This window comes from Sus scrofa, chromosome X, assembly GCF_000003025.6.
Source record: "Sus scrofa isolate TJ Tabasco breed Duroc chromosome X, Sscrofa11.1, whole genome shotgun sequence".
Taxonomy (NCBI): domain Eukaryota; kingdom Metazoa; phylum Chordata; class Mammalia; order Artiodactyla; family Suidae; genus Sus; species Sus scrofa.
In genome coordinates, this window is record NC_010461.5 from 13,410,130 (window position 1) to 13,429,341 (window position 19,212).

The following is a 19,212-nucleotide window of genomic DNA, read 5'->3' on the forward strand; positions in this document are numbered from 1 at the left end:
TGCTGCAGCTAAAGTGTAGGTTGAAACAGCGGTTCCAAACCAATCGCTGGCCCAGGAATTTCATATGCCAGGGCGGCCAAAAAAAAAGAAAAAAGAAAAAAGGGAAAAAAGTAAAGACTATCTCTTGGCTGTTGATGCATAGATTATCATTCTGACTTTTCTGGTCATTGATGGAGCTAAACCAGTATGTAAGTAAAGAACTGTAAAAAGGATAAAGAAATTCTCTTCTAAAATGTCCTTGTTTACTGTCAGACTTAAAGGGATTATGAGTGTTTCTAGTTTCTACTTTTTTTTTTTTTTTTTGATTTAGTTTGTTGTTACCACCAAGTGGAGTAGAACACTGGTCAACCCTCGATGGCCCACTTTCAGCCGGTTTAGTTTTGAACAGCTTTATTGAGAGAGAACATTCCATACAGTTCCCTATGGAGGTTCCCAGGCTAGGAGTTGAATCAGAGCTGTGGCTGACGCCTGTGCCACAGCAATGTGCAATCTGAACCATGTCTACGACCTACACCACAGCTCACGGCAACGCTGGATCCTTAACCCAGTGATCGAGGCCAGGGATCGAACCTGTGTCCTCATGGAGGCTAGTCAGATTTGTTTCTGTTGAGCCACCACGGGAACTCCCAGTTTCTAAATTCTTATCTATGTTTATTTTGAAGTTTGATAACTATTTCTTCTATTTAAAAAACTGCTGTAGAAATAAAGAACAGGACTTGGCATTCCTTCGATTTTAAAAACATTTTAAAAATGCCATTTTTTCCCTCCTGTGTCCTGGGTTAACACATTGCTGCTGTTAGGGCACTTCTGGCTGTGCCTCTGGTCCTTCATGGAGCAGCTTCCTTCTGGCATCCCACAGCCCATCAGAGGCTGCCCCTCCCTCCTGCCCCAGCCAGAGTCCCTCACTCCTCACTCGATTGGTGCCAAGTCTCTGGGGCTCCTCCCTCTTTTGTGATCCTCCCTCTGGGTCCCGTCCTTTCGCCTACCCAGCCCCACCCATTAGTCAACAACCATCTCAGACCCCTTTGTCAAGCCTTCCTGGTTGAGCTCCAGCTCACAGATTTTGTCTGTTCTCTAAACTCCCACAGCACTTAGCCCCGGTTCACAGTTTGGCACTTAATTATATATTGTCTTTTATTGTTTGTTTTTATCTGTGGTGTTAAGTTTTGTCTTTTCCGGGGAGGTGGCTGACTCCTTGAAAGCAACACATCTTGTATTTTAAAAAAATCACAGTACTCCATTGGGAACCCAGTCAATACTTACTGTTCTACCAGTAAGTGCATGGATTAGGCACCAATGTGAGACGTCCTACCCATCTCCATCTCCTCAGTGCTTTAGCAGCTGTCAAATTTATTAAACTGAGTTGAGTAACGTCGACCAGCTCCAAATCTAGTGTTCAGTTGGGCAAATCACACCATCTCTGCACCCATTTTCTCATCTGTAGAATGGAGATAAAAATTGGAAACCAGTGTACCTCAGAGAGGTATTATGAGGCTAAAATAGATAACGTGGTTTGAACTATATGAATGTTAGGGATTATTCAATCTCACGTTTCTTTTTTGCAAGAGTCACAGGGGCAAGTGGGGTTTGGCTTTTATCACAAAGAATGGGTCCTGGAGTTCCCTAGTGGCTCAGCGGGTTAAGGATCCGGCACTGTCACTGCTGTGTCTCTGGTTACTGCTGTGGTGCGGGTTCGATCTCTGGCTTGAGAACTTCTGCATGCCTCGAGTGCAGCCCCCTCCAAAAACGAAGGGTCTTTTTCTCATCTCTGTTAGAATAAGAGCAGGGCATTCTCAAGGTAGCCTGACTACAATGGGAAAGGTAGTCAAAGAATAAATGTGATCTCTTGGCTTCCAGTTTTCCTGAGATGCTATTATACTTGTGGAAGATACAGTGGTGGTGAAGTCCCCCAGCTAAGTTAGTCTTCGCTCCTCCCAACTTACCTATCCTTTTGGTACTCTTGTCTCTAAGCCTACAGCTGTCTTAATTCTCTCCTGGCAGGTCTGAAACAAAATAGGCTGCAAGGAAATCTCAGTGATTTTGAGGATCCTCTTTCTCTATTTCATTTTTTCAGATTCCAATAGGGAAATATTACTCTAGCCATCATTTATGAATTGATACAATTTTTTTCTTTTTCTTATGTATCTCTTCTCACCTTCTCCTTTCCCACTGTCTTTACCTTCTTTTTTCTTTTCCTCTCTTCCTGTCCTTGTTCCTTACTTTAGTTGATCAAAATACCAAAGTATATTTGTTACTGTTAATGCTGTTTCTTGAGATGATTTTTGCTTGTTTTTAATTAAAACTTTTTGGGAGTTCCCTGGTCGGTCAGCATCTTAAGGATCTGGCAATGTCACTGCTGTGGCTTGGGTGGGATCCCTGGCCTGGGAATTTCCCCACATCACAAGCAACCCCCCCCACCATGTAGCGTTTTAGGGTGAAAGATCTATCTATTTATCTACCTTTCCATATCCCTTTATTAAAGCAAATTCTAAAATATACTTTTTATTAGTGCTTGTTCCTGGACTGATTTTTTTCCCTTGGGGTGGTTTTTCCCAGTCAGGCTTAATATGTGCAATTCTTCCCAGGACTTTTTCACTCCTATTAGTCTAGTATTTAACACTAACCGATATTATTCCTTTTGAAGGCTCAATTCCAGGTTTGATCCTTGTCTAAGAAAGTGTCCTAACCCTGTGGCCACCTTGAATAGTATGGGGAGTCACGGGGATCCTGTTCATGTGGGGATCTCTGCCCTCCAGCTTTTCAGGATGGAAGCAGTAATGTCATGGAAAAAGGGAAGCCTGATTTCCCATGCCTCGTCCGTTTCTGGGAAGGGCACGACATATCCTGGGCACTGCACTTGCTCCTACGTCCTAGGAAGAAAACATCTCAGCCTTCCCCGTCCCCTGAAAAGCGCCATTCTCCAGGTGGGTCTGGATGTCCCCCTTTCAAACCAGGGAGGAAAGCCAAAGAGATCCCTCTCGCACAGAGTGGACGCAGAACGGCGCTGGCTCATGCCCTCTGGGCCGGACTGCACCGGCCTGCGCCGGAGGTGCAGGTGACCCTCCGCGGGGCGGGCGGTGCGCCGAGTTAGTTACCTGGCTTGGCGCAGGCGGGGCGGGGCGGGGCGGGGCGGGGGCGGGGCGGGGGCGGGGTCGAGGTGCGATCCCAGGCCCCGATTGGGCTGCGCCGCGCCTGTCTCCATGTGCCGCGCGGCGGAGGCACAACATTCAAGTCCGGGGGCGGGGCCGGCGCGCGCCGGGAGGAAGCGGCCGCGCGGCAGCTGCGGGGCGTGGGGGCGGTGGCGGCGGCGGCCAAGGCCGAGGCCGAGGCGGTGGAGGCTGTGGTGAAGGCGGCGGCGCCTCGGCTGGGGACGGTGCTCCGCTGGGCCCTCTTGCAGGCACCATGGAGACGGCGGCGGGTGGGGGCTGCGGCTCCGGACCGCCACTGCTGCTGAGCGAGGGCGAGCAGCAGTGCTACTCCGAGCTCTTCGCGCGCTGCGCCGGCGCCGCAGGCGGGGGCCCCGGTCTCGGGCCCCCTGAGGCCGCCAGAGCCGCCCCCGGCGCGGCCACAGCAGCGGCGGGCCCTGTGGCCGACCTGTTCCGGGCATCGCAGCTGCCTGCCGAGACGCTGCACCAGGTAGGTCCCCGCGCCCCTGCTCCTGTGGGTCTTTGGGGACCATTGGTACGGGGACAAGGGGGCGGGGTGGGGCGACAAGGCTGCCTACAGGCACCCCGCGGCCTCAGCCAAGTCGCAGAGAGGGGCTTCGCAGCCGGGAATGGCGGCGACGCCCTTGTTCCCTGGGGGACACCAGCCTCCTCCGCAGCTCAGCTCTGTTGGGTGCGCTCCCCATCTTCCTCTCCTGAGACGGACGGACACTCCTTCCCCTCCTCGGCCGTTTCTGGGGCTCTGCAGCCGCCCAGACCGAAAGTTTGCCTTGTTCTCGAAGTGGTGTTTGTTTTGGCTGGTGTCTGGTTTAACCTCTGCTCGCCGCTCTTGCCCTTGCCTCTGCTGGGTGGGTGGGCGCTCGGGTGCCCCGCAGGAATTGAACTTGAAGGGTGTGTGTGCGCCTGTAGGGCCGGGGGCCCAAGCCTGACTGTTGTTTGCCTTATGTACTGTTTGTAATATATGCGTATCTACTATGTATATTTGCCCACTAACGTATTTCTGAATATTAGCATTAAACTGGAAAGCCTAATGACACATTGCAGAACCAGGACACAGTGGCTGCGGGAGTACATCTGTCAAGGCAGAGCCAAGCTTCCTATTTAGGGATAGAGGTGGACCCCAGATGTCCATCGTGGAGGACAGTTGTAGTTTCCCTATTACCATTATTTGGACTTGAAATAGAATTGCAAAGTAATGTGTGTGATAGGCACCTCCTTTTGGCTGCTCCACACCTGAAAAAGGAGGAGGAAGGTGATGCGCAGTAGATGCTGGTTTTGTTTTGTGCTTTCCTTGGGGCTTGGAGAAAGACTACTTGATAACCCCTGTCTTTTGCTGTTATCTTCATGGTGATAAGATTCTTAGTATCAGGCCCCAAATGTGCAGTGAAGCTTTTCTTAAAAGCTGGAGTCAGAAGGAAAGTTAACATCAGTTGTATATTTGGAGTGGGGGGTAGTATTTTATTTAATTGTATACATATATATTTTTTCTTTTTCCGCTGCACCCATGGGGAAGTTCCCAGGCCAGGGATTGAATCCAAGCCACAGACCTGCCATAGCTGCGGCAACGCTGGAACCTTAACCCACTGTGCTGGGCAGGGAATCGAACCCCGCAGCCATAGAAACAAGCTGGACCCTTAACCTGCTGCACCACAGTGGGGACTCTGGGGAGTGGTATTTTAAAATACAGTTCCAAAGGAGTACTGGGGTTTCGTGGTGGTTCACTTTTGCAAATATCATCATGTTTGTAGAGTTTTTTTTTAATCCCTTAAGACCGCATTTATACTGCTGGAGCATGCATATGCCTGTTTGTGAGCATAACTTTAGCCATTCCGTAATCTCTCACCTTCCCGAATTCAAGATTTCTGAAAATATGCCATGTCTCTTAAGAAGTCCTTGCTGAGTAGACAGTTCTGCCTCTGCTCTTGAGCTCAGCCAGGTAGAGGAAAAGTCACTATCTTTTTTTTTTTTTTTGTCTTTTTGCTATTTCTTGGGCCGCTCCCGCGCCATAGGGAGGTTCCCAGGCTAGGGGTGGAATCGGAGCTTTAGCCGCCGGCCTACACCAACAGCCACAGCAACACGGGATCTGAGCCGCGTCTGCAACCTACACCACAGCTCACTGGCAACGCCGGATCGTTAACCCACTGAGCAAGGGCAGGGACCGAACCCGCAACCTCATGGTTCCTAGTCGGATTCGTTAACCACTGCGCCACGACAGGAACTCCACAGTCACTGTCTTAAAACACAAACCATGGCTATTACATGAGGGTCTCAGAATTCTCCCAAGCATAATAAATTTATTAAATTCTGTTGCTGCTTCTCAACTGAAATGACTGAGACTACACAGCCAGTAAGTGACAGCTGGGCACCTGTTAAGGCTTATTTTGTTGTCAGTAACATATGGAGTGTGATAAGAGATGGTGGGCATGTTAAATCTGAATTATGTTGGTTGACTTATCTTAGAAGTTAGGGAGAGGCCTTTCCTGGTGTTAGAACCCACACTCCCTTGAGGTGTTTAAGATTTGGAAAAAACAAGGGCTTACTGTCTAGCACAGGGACCTATGTCCGATCTCTTGGGATAGACCATGATGGAAAAAAAAGTATATATATGTATGACTGAATCACTTTGCTCTACAACAGAAATTAGCACAGCATTGTAAATCAACTATAATTAAAAAAAACCCTAAAAAATAAAAAGATTTGAAAAGAACTTGGGAATTCCTTTGTATCTCAGTGGGTTCAGGATCCAGCGTTGTCACTGCTGTGGTTCTGGTTACTGCTGTGGCAAGGCTTTAGTCCCTGGCCCGGGAATTTCTCTGGGCCATTGGCACAGACAAAAAAAAGGTTTAAAAGGAACTCAAGGCACAGTGCCTTTGTATGAATGAGATTATATTCTTTTTTTTTCTTTTCTTTCTTTCTTTTTTTTTTTTCTTTGCTTTTTAGGGCTGTACCCAAGGCATATGGAGGTTCTCAGGCTATGGGTCCAGTCGGAGCTGCTGCTGGCCTACACCACAGCTCACGGCAACGCCAGATCCTTAACCCACTGAGCAAGGGCAGGGACCAAACCCGCCACCTCATGGTTCCTAGTCGGATTCGTTAACCACTGCGCCACGATGGGAACTCCAAGAGATTATATTCTTGATGTCTCGTTGACACCTGCTTGTGAGAGATGCTGGTGAAAGGGGACATCCCTAGAATATTGCTTGTAGGAAATCTCTCAGAGCTTTAAAGCTCCCTTATTCAGCCCAGCAAAACAAAGTGCATCTTTCCCGATTAACCTAACATAGTGCAGTAATCCAGTATTCTTTGTACAGGTGAAAATGAACTTCAAGGCATCCTGGACAGAGAAATGTAATCAGAAGAGGTTCAAAAGAAAGAAGAGGTTCAAACAAAACCAGCAGCCACCTAATTTTTACCATCTACCTTGGTGGTGTGTGGTGTGGTGTGTCTGGGTGTGTGTACACGCATGCATACTCCATTTATCTTGATTTGCACTACTCCATGCTTGTATTAACCTTTCTTTAAAACAGATGTAGATGTTTTTAGCCTTTCCTTGTTAAACAGGAAGGCTAAAGTTTAATTAAGTGGCCCAACAGGTATAACTGCCCAAATTATGGAGGCACTAACTAGCCCTGGTAGTTTCTATGGTAACAGTAAGATTTTTTTTTTTCTTTTTAATAAGCATACAGTTAAGATTACCATAGTGTTCCAGGAAGGGTGAAAATCTTACCTAAAGTAAATGTTCTTTAAAAAGGCTTAATTTTGTCTCCTCCTTGGAATAAAATAAGCTACTACATCTGTTAATTTGTTGTGGAAGTGAGCTATCTTAGGGTTTTTTTTTCCCAGTTGAAATTATATATATATATATATATATATATTTTTTTTTTTTTTGTCTTTTTGCCATTTCTTAGGCCGCTCCCACGGCATATGGAGAGTCCCAGGCTAGGGGTCGAATCGGAGCTGTAGCCACCGGCTGTGCCAGAGCCACATCAGATCTGAGCCGCGTCTGCGACCTACACCACAGCTCACGGCAACATCGGATCCTTAACCCACTGAGCAAGGCCAGGGATCAAACCCACAACCTCATGGTTCCTAGTCGGATTCGTTAACCAATGAGCCACGACGGTAACTCCTATAGATATATTTTTATGGCTGCACCAGTGACATATGGAAGTTCCTGGGCCAGGGATTGAATCTGAGCCCCAGCTGTTGTGACCTATGCTGCGGGGGTGGCAACTCCGGATCCTTTAATCCACTGTGCTGGGCCAGGGATCGAACGCATGCCGACACAGAGACAAGGCAGATTATTAACCCACTGTGCCACAGTGGAAACTCCACTTTTTTTCTTTTTCTTTTTAGGGTCACACCGAGGCATATGGAAGTTCCCAGTCTAGGGTTGAATTGGAGCCACAGCTGCTGGCCTACACCACAGCCACAGCAACACCAGATCTGAGTTGCCTCCCTGACCTACGCTGCAGCTTGTAGCAAGGTCGGATACTTACCCCACTTAGTGAGGCCAGAGATCGAACCTGCATCCTCCTGGATCCTAGTCTGGTTCCTAACCCGTTGAGCCACAATGGGAACTCTTCCATTTTTTTTTTTTAAAGTAGACTTTTATCTCTCTCTCTCTCTTTCTTTTTTTGTGATTAAGCCTGTAGAATGTGGAAGTTCCTGGGCCAGGGGTTGAAATTTAGCCGCTGCAGTGACAGCGCTGAATCCTTAACCTGCTTTGCCACAGGAGAACTCCCTAAAAGACTTCTCTTTTCAGAGCAGTTTTAGGTTCACGGCAAAATTGAGGGGAATGTATGGAGAGTTCCCATGTATATCCTGGACCCACGTGTACCCATCCTCCTCCGTTATCAACACTCCCACCAGCCCAGCGTGGTACAGTTTTTACAGTTGTTGACCTGCGTTGGCATATCGTAATCACCTAGAGACTGTAGTTTACACTATGGTTCATTCTTGATGATGTATTTTTTTTGGGTTTGGACACATGTTTCCATCATTGTGGTATCTTACAGAGTAGTTTCACTGCCTTAAAAGTACTTATTCATCCCTTGCTCTCACTCCCAACCCCTGGCAATCACTGATTTTTTTATGTCTCCAGAGTTTTGCCTTTTTAAGGATGTGATATAGTTGGAATCACAGTATGTAATCTTTTCAGATGGGCTTCTTTCATTTAGCGATATGCACTTAAGATGCCTCCATTTTTTTTTTTCATAGTTTGAGGCTTTCCTTCTTGTTAGTGCTGAATGATATTCCATGGTCTGGGTTTACCACAGTTTATCCATTCATGATCTGGAGGACATCTTGGTTGCTTTCAGGTTTTGGCAATTATTGGATAAAGTTGTTGTAAACATTCGTGTACACTTAAGTTTTCAACCCCTTTTGGGTAAATATTCATAAGCGCGATTGCTGGATCACATGGTAGAGGAGTGTGTTTCGTTTTGTTGGAAACTGCCAAACTGTCTTAAAGAAAGAAAGAAAAAGAAAAAAGTAAAACAAAGCTGTAAGAAGTAGGGGATATTTTGGAGTTCCTGTCGTGGCTCAGTGGTTAACAAATCTGACCAGCATCTATGAGGACACAGTTCCATCCCTGGCCTTGCTCAGTGGGTTAAGGATCTGGTGTTGCCGTGAGCTGTGATGTAGGTCGCAGATGCAGCTCAGATCCCACATTGCTGTGGCTCTCGCGTAGGCTGGCAGCTACAGCTCTGATTGGACCCCTAGCCTGGGAACCTCCATATACCATGGGTGTGGCCCTAAAAAGACAAAAAACAAAAAACAAAACAAAACAAAAACCCCAGTAGGGGATATTTTAAAAACTCCTACATGTGGCCTCACCTTTGGGAAGAAGTCATATTTAAAGGTTTTCTTGGAGTTCTCCTTTGAAATAGCAGGTGAAAGGCTCTGACGTTGTCACTGTAGTGGCTTGGGTGCTGCTGTGATGCTGGTTTGCTCCCTGGTCCACAAACTTCCACATGCCTTGGGTCTGGCCAAAAAAAAAAAAAATAAATAAAAATAAAGGTTTTCTTGTAATTCTTTGAAGCAACTGTTGAATCATTAAAAAAAAAACAAAAACTATAGGTAAAAGACAAAATTCTTGTTAACTTTTTCCAGTTGCTGTATTATTGGCCAGAACATTTTTCTTTTTACAGCTGCATCCGTGGCGTATGGAAGTTCCCTGGCTGGGGTTGAATTGGAGCTATAGCTGAGGTCTATACCACAGCCACGGCAACACCAGATCCCAGCCGCATCTGCGACCTACTGCAGCATTGCCAGATCCTCAATCCACTGAGCAAGACCAGGGATTGAACAGGCATCCTCACGGACACTATATTGGGTTCTTAACCTGCTGAGCCACAATAGGAACTCCAGAATTTTTTTAAAATGCAAATTAAACAGTTTTCTATTTTTACATCGTTATATCCTATCCCTTTGTAGCATATGCTTTAGGGAGATAGAGGCCTGCATGCTAAAACAGTAATCTGGAATATGTGCTGTTTGAGATAGTGTTTTTTTTTTTTTTTTTCCCTTTTGTAAAAGAGCATGAATGCCAGCACATATGAAGTTCCAGAGCCAAACCATTGTCTGGTTAGGAGGAGGACTTTTGAGGAGTTCTTTTGTGGTGCAGCGGGTTAAGGATCTGGTGTTGTCACTGCAAAGCAGCTTGGGTTGCTGCATTGGCGGGAGCTTGATTCCTGGCCTGGGAACTTTCACGTGCCTTTGGTGAGGCCAAATAAACTAAAAAAGTCAAAAGGGAGTTCCCGTCGTGGCGCAGTGGTTAACGAATCCGACTAGGAACCATGAGGTTGTGGGTTCGGTCCTTGCCCTTGCTCAGTGGGTTAAGGATCCGGCGTTGCCGTGAGCTGTGGTGTAGGTTGCAGATGCGGCTGGGATCCTGCGTTGCTGTGGTTCTGGCGTAGGCCGGTGGCTACAGCTCCGATTCGACCCCTGGCCTGGGAACCTCCATATGCCGCGGGAGCGGCCCAAGAAATAGCAAAAAAAAAAAGACAAAAAAAAAAAAAAGTCAAAAGGAGGACATTTATGGAGTTCCTGGTGGACTAGCAGGTTAAGGATCTGGCATTCTAGCATTGTAACTGCTGTGGTGTGAGTTCTATCCCTGGCTGGGAAACTTTCACATGCCAAGGGTACAGCCCCCCACCCCCCCCAAAAAGAGGATATTTGTATGATAGTCATTTGTTAACTCTGTTATAAAAAAAATTTCAGGATTTCCCTTCGTGGCTCAGTGGTTAACCCAGCTAGGATCCATGAGGATGCGGGTTTGATCCCTGGCCTCGCTTAGTGGGTTAAGGATCCTGCGTTGCTGTGGCTGTGGTGTAGGCTGACAGCTGTAGCTCCAGTTCGACCTCTAGCCTGGGAACCTCCGTACGCTGCAGGTGCGGCCCTAAAAAGCAAAACAAAACAAAACAAAACAAAACAAAACTCAGATGTGCCAAATTAGAGAATTACCCAACAAATAACTAAATAACTGTACCTGCTACTGAGCATAAGCAGAAAGAGCTCAATTAGTTCCAAAGTTTCCTGTGATCCCTTCTCTGGCCCTTTGCCCTTCCCTCCTCACCCCAGGAGTTACTACTGTCCTGAATTTGATGCGCTTGACTTGAAAATTTTTTGTACTTTTACTATTTGTGTATGTATATATGTGTGTGTGAGTGTGTGTGCATACATATATACACACACGTCACTAAAGTGATAAATTGGTTTGCATGGCTTTTCAGCGGAGTGTGAGGCGTACGGCACCGTGTGAGCTTCTGCAACTTGCCTTTCCTCTCCGTGTTCGGGTTTTGAGGTTCATCCTTGTTGACGCCCGTAGCTCCAGCTCATTTCCGTTTCCTTTGAAAACAGTCTTCACTACCTGTTCTTACAGTGACTCCTTAGTTTATGGCGCTGCAGAGACCTTGATGGGGACAGAAAGTAGGCGGCATTTTTCTTTATTTATATAGAACGTCACTTGACTGGGGGACTGTTGTCAGCACTTAGGACCATTACAGATGCCTTTATAGACAGCGAAAAGCACACTGATGCTCTTAAGAGTGTGGGAGGACCTTACTTGATTAGGCTTTCATAGGCTGGCTTTTTTCTCATTTTTTTAAAATGATTTTTATTTTTGTCCGTTATAGCTGGTTTGCATTTTCTCATTTTTTTTAAAAATGGGAAATCTCAAGCCAACAAATAGACTAATACATTAAACTCCTCCACACTTGCCACCCCTGCTTAGTAACCATCGCTACAGGGTCCGTTCCATTCTCTCTGCTTTCCTAGCTTTGTTCCCTGTTCCCTTTATTATCCTGCAGCAAGTCTTGGACATCATATAATTCAAAGGGTTTATCTTTAAGAAAGGAACCTGGGGGTAGTGGGAGGAAACGGCTACATGCAGGGCATTAATACTGGTGATTTATGGTTAAATGGCAAGAGTGGGTGATGGTTCCGTATCATTGAGCCATGGTTTGAGTACTGAATTAAAATAAATCAGTTTGTGGAGTTCCTGTTGTGGCTCAGCAGGTTGTGAACCCGACTAGTATCTGTGATGTTGCGGGTTCAATCCCTCGCCCCGCTCAGTGGGTTAAGGATCTGGCGTTGCCGGGAGCTGTGGTATAGGTCACAGATGTGGCTCGGATCCTGGGTTGCTGTGGCTGTGGTGTAGGCCGGTGCCTACAGCTCCAGTTCGACCCCAAGCCTGGGAACTTCTGTATGCCATGGGTGAGGCCCTGAAAAGCCAAAAAAAAAAAAAAAAAAATCAGTTGGGGAATCCAATAGGAAGCTCGACAAAGTAACAAAGTGAAGACTAGAAATAAAAGGTGGATTTGAACATTGTCCTAGTTTCACAGTTATAATGGGGACTGCCCTACTTTAAGCGTAAAGAAAATTGGTTTTGAGGAAATCTGGAGTTATTTTGCTAATTAGTGGTAACTTTCCTTTCTAGGTTTTTTTTTGAACTTTGTCTCTGTTTCGTAAGGGCAAGTGTCTAGTATTTTGTATTTATGTCATTCTGTTCTTCAGTACATGTCTAGTGGTGGGCAGCTAACTGTCTTAGTCCCTTCGGGCTGCTGTAACAAAACATCACAGATTGAGTGCCTTATAGACAGCAGACATTCATTGCTAACAGTTTTGGAGGCTGGGAGTCCAAGGTCAAGGCGCTGGCATGGTCGCCTTCTGGTAAGGGTGCCCTTCTAGGTTCACAGCCAGTACCTTCTCGCTGTGTCCTCACATGGTAGAAAAGGCTAGAGAGCTCTCTGGAGCCTCTTTTTTTTTTTTTTTTTTTTTTTTGGTCTTTTCTAGGGCTGCACCCGCGGCATATGGCGGTTCCCAGGCTAGGGGTCCAATTGGAGCTGTAGCCACCAGCCGACACCACAGCCACAGTAACACGGGATCCGAGCTGCGTCTGTGACCTACACCACAGCTCACGGCAACACCGGATCCTTAACCCACTGAGCAAGGCCAGGGATCGAACCCGCAACCTCATGGTTCCTAGTCGGATTCGTTCACCACTGAACCACAACGGGAACTCCTTTTTTTAAATTATTGTTATTACTATTATTATTATTATTATTTTTGTAATGGAGCCTCTTTTGTACAGTGCTCATCTCCCTCAGGAGGGCTCCATCTGAGGGCCTCAGCACTTCCCAGAGGCCCCACCTCCTCTCTCTCTTTCTGTTGTCCATGCCAGTGGCATGCCGAAGTTCCTGGGCCAGAGCTCAAACCTGAGCCATGGCAGTGACAATGCCCAATGGAACCTTAACCGCTCAGCCACCCAGAGAAATCCGGCTCCACCTTCTTATAGTGTCACCTTGGGCATTAGGATTTCAACATTTGATTTTGAGGGGGACACACCTATTCAGACCACAGCAGCAACTAACCAGCCTGGGTCGCTCAGGACTGAGTTGTTCCCTATGGGATGGGACTTTGGTTTTCAAACCAAGACAGTCGCAGGCAAACTGGGATGGTGCATGAGTGAGCTGGTGCTCTGTAATGAATTTCCAGAAATACAGATTGCAGCTTAGTACAACGCATATTGTTACTCATTGTTTCTGTGGCTTAACTGGGTCCTCCGCTCATGGTTTCCAAGGCTGAAATCAAGGCGTTGGTTAGGTGGCATTCCTTTTTACCTCTTGGGGACGTCTTCCAAGCTCACGTCGTTGTTGGTAATTTTCAGTCCCTTGTGATTTTAGGACCAGAGCCCTCAGCTCGTCGAGGCCACCTGCAGTTCCCTGTCACGTGGTCCTCTCCAAAGGTGGTCCAGACCAGGGCTGTTTGCCAGGCGATTCTCCTTCTCCAGTCAGCTGAGATGAGCGACATCCCATCACTTTTGCTGTGTTCTGTTTTTTAAAAAATTAATTAATTAATTTTCATATGACTCAATGAAATTACTACGTTTATAGTTGTACCATGGTCGTCGCAACCCAGTTTTATAGCATTTCCATCCCAAACCCCCAGCGCATCCCCCCACCCCCCTGCCATATTCTGTTGATTTGAAGAAAGTAACAGGTGCTGCCTGCACTCAGGGCGGGAGGATTATACCAAAGCAGAGACCAGGAAGTGAGAATCATGGGGAGGGGTCACTTGGGTTCTTTCCACCATATTTGCTTCCAGAGTTTTTTGAAGTAGAAAATTATTCTAGTTAGCTTTGAGGGGTCAGAATAGATTCATTTTTGCTCAGCCACCCATTTCAAATGGGTTTATCTTTTTAGAAAACATTTTCATGCATAATTCATTTTCTTATGCCCCATAGGACTGGCAAATAAATACCTTCTTAGGTATTATTTTAGTCTTTGGGCAATTTGTTTTTCCTCCTTTTTTTTTTTTTTTTTTGTCTTTTCAGGGCCGCACTTGCAGCATATGGAGGTTCCCAGGCTAGGGGTCTAATTGGAGCTATAGCTGCTGGCCTATAGAGCCACAGCAATGCCAGATACGAGCCACGTCTGTGACCTACACCACAGCTCACGGCAACGCCGGATCCTTGACCCACTGAGCAAGGCCAGGGATCAAACCCGTAACCTCATGGTTCCTAGTTGGATTTGTTTCTGCTTCGTCACGATGGGGAACTCCTGTTTTTCCTCTTAACTAGTAGCAGGCAAGGAAAAGAAATGGAAAAGCAGATGTGAATACTATAAAGCAGGCCTTTTTAACCTGGGTCCAGCTTCTATGATGCATTGTAGGCAACAAACCACAGTAGTATTAGCAGTTACTGTGACTTGATCACTCGTGGAAGTTTTTTTTGTTTTTGTTTTTTTGGCTGCGCCTGTGGCATGCAGACGTTCCTGGGGCAGGGATGGAACCCTTGCTACAGCAGTGACCTGAGCTGCGGCAGCGACAACACAGGATCCTTAACCTGCTGAGCTAGAATTTTTAGAATCATGTTATAATTGTCGCATGCATTTCAATGGTAATTTACAGTGGTTTAGACACACTGGCTGATCTTATGACTGCGTTAATAAACACATGTATTTCCACCACAAAGTTGTTTTTTTTTATATTTTGATAGCTATAGTTCAGTATATTTTGTTTATAATCCTTTGTATTTTAAGGATTTACTTCTATGCATTTAAAAACATTGCACCGAGAGGAGGCAGGCCGTGCCAGGGGGTATAGCACAAACACTTAAGATGCCCTGCTTGGAAGAGCTGCGAGGTGTCTAGAAATTCCAGTTCTTTGTAGCTCACTGTTTCCAAAGTCAGAATGGTAGCAGCACTGCTGGCAAGCCTGGGTCAGGAATGAGCTTCCTTCAGGCTGTTGTGGTCCCTGCCCCCTCTCCCCACTGTCCTGTGAGGGGGACGGAAGCCCAGAGTGAATGGATGCTCAGCGGCTTCCTCCAGGACCTTGCCCTCCAGGCCCTGCCACATTCCCTCCCGGCTCTGAACCCTGTCTGCCCTGGACTTTTCTGTCTGCCTTCTCTCAACTCTACTTCACTCCGGAGAGCCCCTCTGGAGCACCTGCCCACTGGCCGTTGGGCCTGTTTTGCTTACCACTATGTCTCTATTTCCGAGGCTGGCTAGAACCCGCTCGTAAGAAAGAGTGATTTTTCCAGACTGGAGAAACTCAGCCATCCTCATAGTTTACTTCAGGACGGGGAGAGGCTATTAATATTAGGCTAGTAGTGGAGTTCCCTTGTGGCTCAGCAGGTTAAGGGTTGGGCGTTGTCAGTGCAGGGGCTTGGGTCACTACTCTGGGGTGGGTTTGATCCCTTGCCCAGGAACCTCCACATGCCCTGGGCACGCCCCCCCCCCCCCCCAGAAAGGCCAAAAAAAGGCAAAACGAACCAACAAACCCCCAGGCAACCCCCACCCCAGATAGGAAGCTAGGAGTAAATGTTTGCTTTGACTTGACTCATTTGTAACGCTTTACGGTGGGTTTACAGAAAAGTAGCTTTGTTCAGCTTCCTGGGGGTAATTAGATGTTTCACCTTTGTTAATTTCCCAACTGATTGAAGCAAATCCCATAAATGCTGGCAATTAAGAATTGTCTTTGTTGTTGTTGTTTTTTTTTTTTTAATTGGGCTTTCTTAAATGTGTAGTGTTTGTCTCTCATACCTTCAAAAGAACATGTTTAGGACAGGGATCTCTTTCTTTCTCCCTTAGTTCAGGGTCAGCCTTGTGAAAAACAGATGATTATGCATGAACAGCTTTTTGCCCCTGGAGATGTTTACTGTGCTTGCCTTTTGAGGTGTTCTTTTTTTTTTTTTTTGGCTGCACCCATGGCATGTGGAAGTTCCCAGGCCAGGGATTGACCCCACGCTCCAGCAGCGACCTGAGCCACTTCAGTGGCAATGCCAGATCGTTGAGCCACTGGGGAACTCTAGGTTTGGATCATTTTTGAGGTGCTTCTGTGGTATGGTGAAGCCGAACGTGGCACAGCCTAGGGTCAAGGCTGATCACACTCTGAGGCCAAGGATGCCATCAGAAATTGGGGTCATCAGGGACCCCCAGGACTGGCATGCCTAGAGGGTTTCACTGAACACTGAGGCATGGAGAGGCGAGCAGCAGGCCGCCTTTGTCCTCTGTAGTTGGAAGAGGCCCGGGGAGGGAATGTTGTCGCTGGGCTGTGGGGGGGGACTTCCCCTGCAGGAACAGTGGTCTGGGAGAGCAGTGTCATTGCCAGCACTGTGGCCAGGGCGGAGCTGGCGGGCTGAGGGACAGAAAGCCACCTCTGTCTCCTGCCTGCAGTGCGTCTCCTTGTCTGCACCCAGCCGGAGGCCAGAGGCAAGGGAGCCTGGGTGTTGAAGCTTCCACAGGCCAGCCTTCTGGGCTGAGTGGAGGAGGAGGAGGAGCTGCTTGTGGCTCTGGGGGAGAGATGGACAAGCCAGCACAAGCTGCCGGCTAGGCTGGGACCCAGCACCCTGGATCCTAGAGAGGCTGGTGTGGGGAGTGAGGGAGTCCGTTTGTGCCAGATGGAGCCTGGTGTCCTGACCTCTAGGAGGGCCGAGAGGGCTGAACCCGAGCGACTCTTGCCTCTGAGCATCTTCCCGTGTCTCCGGGGAAGCCGTGAGGACTGTTGTCTGTTTGCATCTGGATATGGGTGATGTGTGCTTTTTCAGCAGAGTGAGGCGTTTCCATGAGCTGCAGTGCTTATTCTTGGTCAGGGCACTGGGAAATACACAGCCAGCCCTCCTGGGGGTTCTGCTCGGCCAGCCGCATGTGGTGGGGAAGGTCACCCCAGGGCTGGGGGTGGATTGGCTCAGGGCAGTAGAAAGTGTATCCTACTGTTTTAGGGGCCTCGCCTTCTGGTAGTTTGGCTTTTTTTCTTTCCCTAAAGGGTAGGATTCCTGTAGGGATTCTTGCTCATCCCCACATAGCCCTACGTGTGTGTCCACCCAGGATTTCTTCGTACATTGCTCAGACTCACTAAGGCCCTGTTGAACAAACCCAGGCTATTAAAAAATGTAGAATCCTTCTCAAATACTGCAAAGTAACCTCAAATGCAGAGGAATAGCTTTGTTCTCTTTTTCAGTCTTTATGGGCTAGCCTATCTTCTGGAAAACTTGTTGCCATGGCAATATGGGATATTATCTATCTCAGTAGTGTACGACATAAAAATAGCCCTTTGTGTTCCAGGGTGATACTGGTGACAGGTGGTTGGGTGAATGTTTAGCAGGGTGCTTTGTCAGCATTCTGCTGTTTAAGGTTGTGAAATAAAAATGAGTATTGATTTGTTTTTTCTCTCAGAATGCAGTTTTATCCGGAAAGGGCAGGTACTGGTGTTTAATTTTTTCTTTTTTTTTTTTTTTTGTCTCTTAGGGCCGCACTCGGCAGCATATGGATGTTCCCAGGCTAGGTAGGGGTTGAATCCAAGCTACAGCTGCTGGCCTACACCACAGCCACAGCAACATGGGATCCAAGCATGTCTGAGGCCTACACCACAGCTCACGGTAACGCTCGATCCTTAACCCATTGAGGAAGGCCAGGGATCGAACCTGCGTCCTTATGGATGCTAGTCAGATTCATTTCCACTGAGCCACAATGGGAACTCCTGGTCTTGTGTGTAATTGTCAGTCATAAGCCTGCCTTTGCAGGTCAGGTAAATAAGAGGGTTGAAGCCGCCTCTCATTGTGGTTAAGGAAACGGCTTCTCTACTCGTGCTGTTGGTGTTCGAGGGTGTGCAGCACAGGATTGAGTGGCGGCCAAATAGTGTAATTCTCTCTTTCTTCAACAAATGGTTCTGCCTAAGTACCTTGTCCTTAGAAATCCCAAAGTAGCAAGTGATCAGGTGGTGAACCAGATGAGCTCTGAACTGTGTATCTCCTCACTCCTTGCAGGTTCTTAAATGGAACAGATTCTTTTTTTTTTTTTTTTTGGCTGCACCCTGAGCACGTGGAAGTTCTCGGGCCGGGAATCAAACCCATTATGCAGTTGTAGCCTGTGCCACCTGGGAACTTTTTGGAACAGGTTCTTGATGAAAGTCACTTTCCCCTGCTGGTTTTAGCATGGACCTCACATGTAGCCAAGGATGGACTCTAGACCCTAAGCTTGATTTTTACTTTGAAAAACCCTTCGGGTGGTTTTTTAGAGCAGTAACACATATTTGTTATCCTCTCACCTTTCTTCTAGAAATTTGCCGTGTATGTAAATAACAGCTTCCTAGGGCTGAAAGAAAGTTTAGTTTTGAGAATTTTAGCTTCTAATGAGAGACTACCATGGCTTGGAGTTTTAGGTTTGGAAGTAATCTAATTCCCTTATGCATTGTCCTACCGCAGAACTGGAGGCCTTCCGTTTGTCCTTTCTCTTGAAGTCAGCGTGAATATCTTTTTGCTGATGATATCAGCAATAGTCGTTGAGTGGCTTGCTGGGTACCCAGTACTCCTCTTAAACCTTTTTTTTTTTTCCGGTATTAAGTCACCTAATTCCCATAAACATTCTGAATGGTTTTGGTCCCTGTTTTCCAGATGAGGCATACTCATGAGCATGCCTTTCTGTGTCTGGTCCGTAAGCCTTGTGTGGTGTAAGACTCGGTCCCTCCTTCTTGTTTCCCAGCATGTGGGAGGGTTTCTGATACAGAAAGCATTCCTCTCCCAGAGGATGGCCACATGCAGCCTGTGGGCCACATCCAGCCGGTTGCCTATTTTTTTGGATGACCTCTGAACTAAGGATGGTTTTTACATTTTTAAAGGGTTGGGGAAAAGGAAGAGTATTTCATGATGCATGCAAAGGGTATGAAATTCAAATTGCACCTTCCATGAACAGCTTTCTTGGCCGATAACCACGCTCCGATGTTTACGTATTGTCCATGGCTATGTATACATACGCACTAGAGTCGAGGCCTGAGTAGTTGTGACAGAGACTAAATAGCCCATAGGCCCTAAAGTATTTACAGAAGTTTGCCACCTCCTGCTCTCTATTCTTCTATGTCTAGAATGGGAGATTGTATCGAATGATAAGAGCAGATTGGATTTATGTACAGGTTCTTTTTTGGTATGTATTCCACTTTCCCCTCTTCCACTTGTTACTGTTTTTACGAGCTTCGTTTCCTGTGCTGTGGCATATCTCAAATATGCTCGATTTCAGCTCTCTTTCTATACCCATATTGGTTTTTATCAAAA

At 47.0% G+C, this 19,212-nt stretch overlaps 1 protein-coding gene across 2 annotated transcripts in view; it reads left to right on the forward strand.

Moving 5' to 3' along the window:
- REPS2 (RALBP1 associated Eps domain containing 2) overlaps positions 3,233-19,212 on the forward strand; it is a 245,546-nt gene continuing 229,566 nt past the window's right edge. For both annotated transcript variants that reach the window (XM_021080774.1, XM_021080775.1), the window contains exon 1: positions 3,233-3,636. In XM_021080774.1, coding sequence (XP_020936433.1) covers positions 3,403-3,636 — 234 coding nt within the window. In that variant the 5' untranslated portion in view covers positions 3,233-3,402. The remainder of the gene's footprint in view (positions 3,637-19,212) is intronic.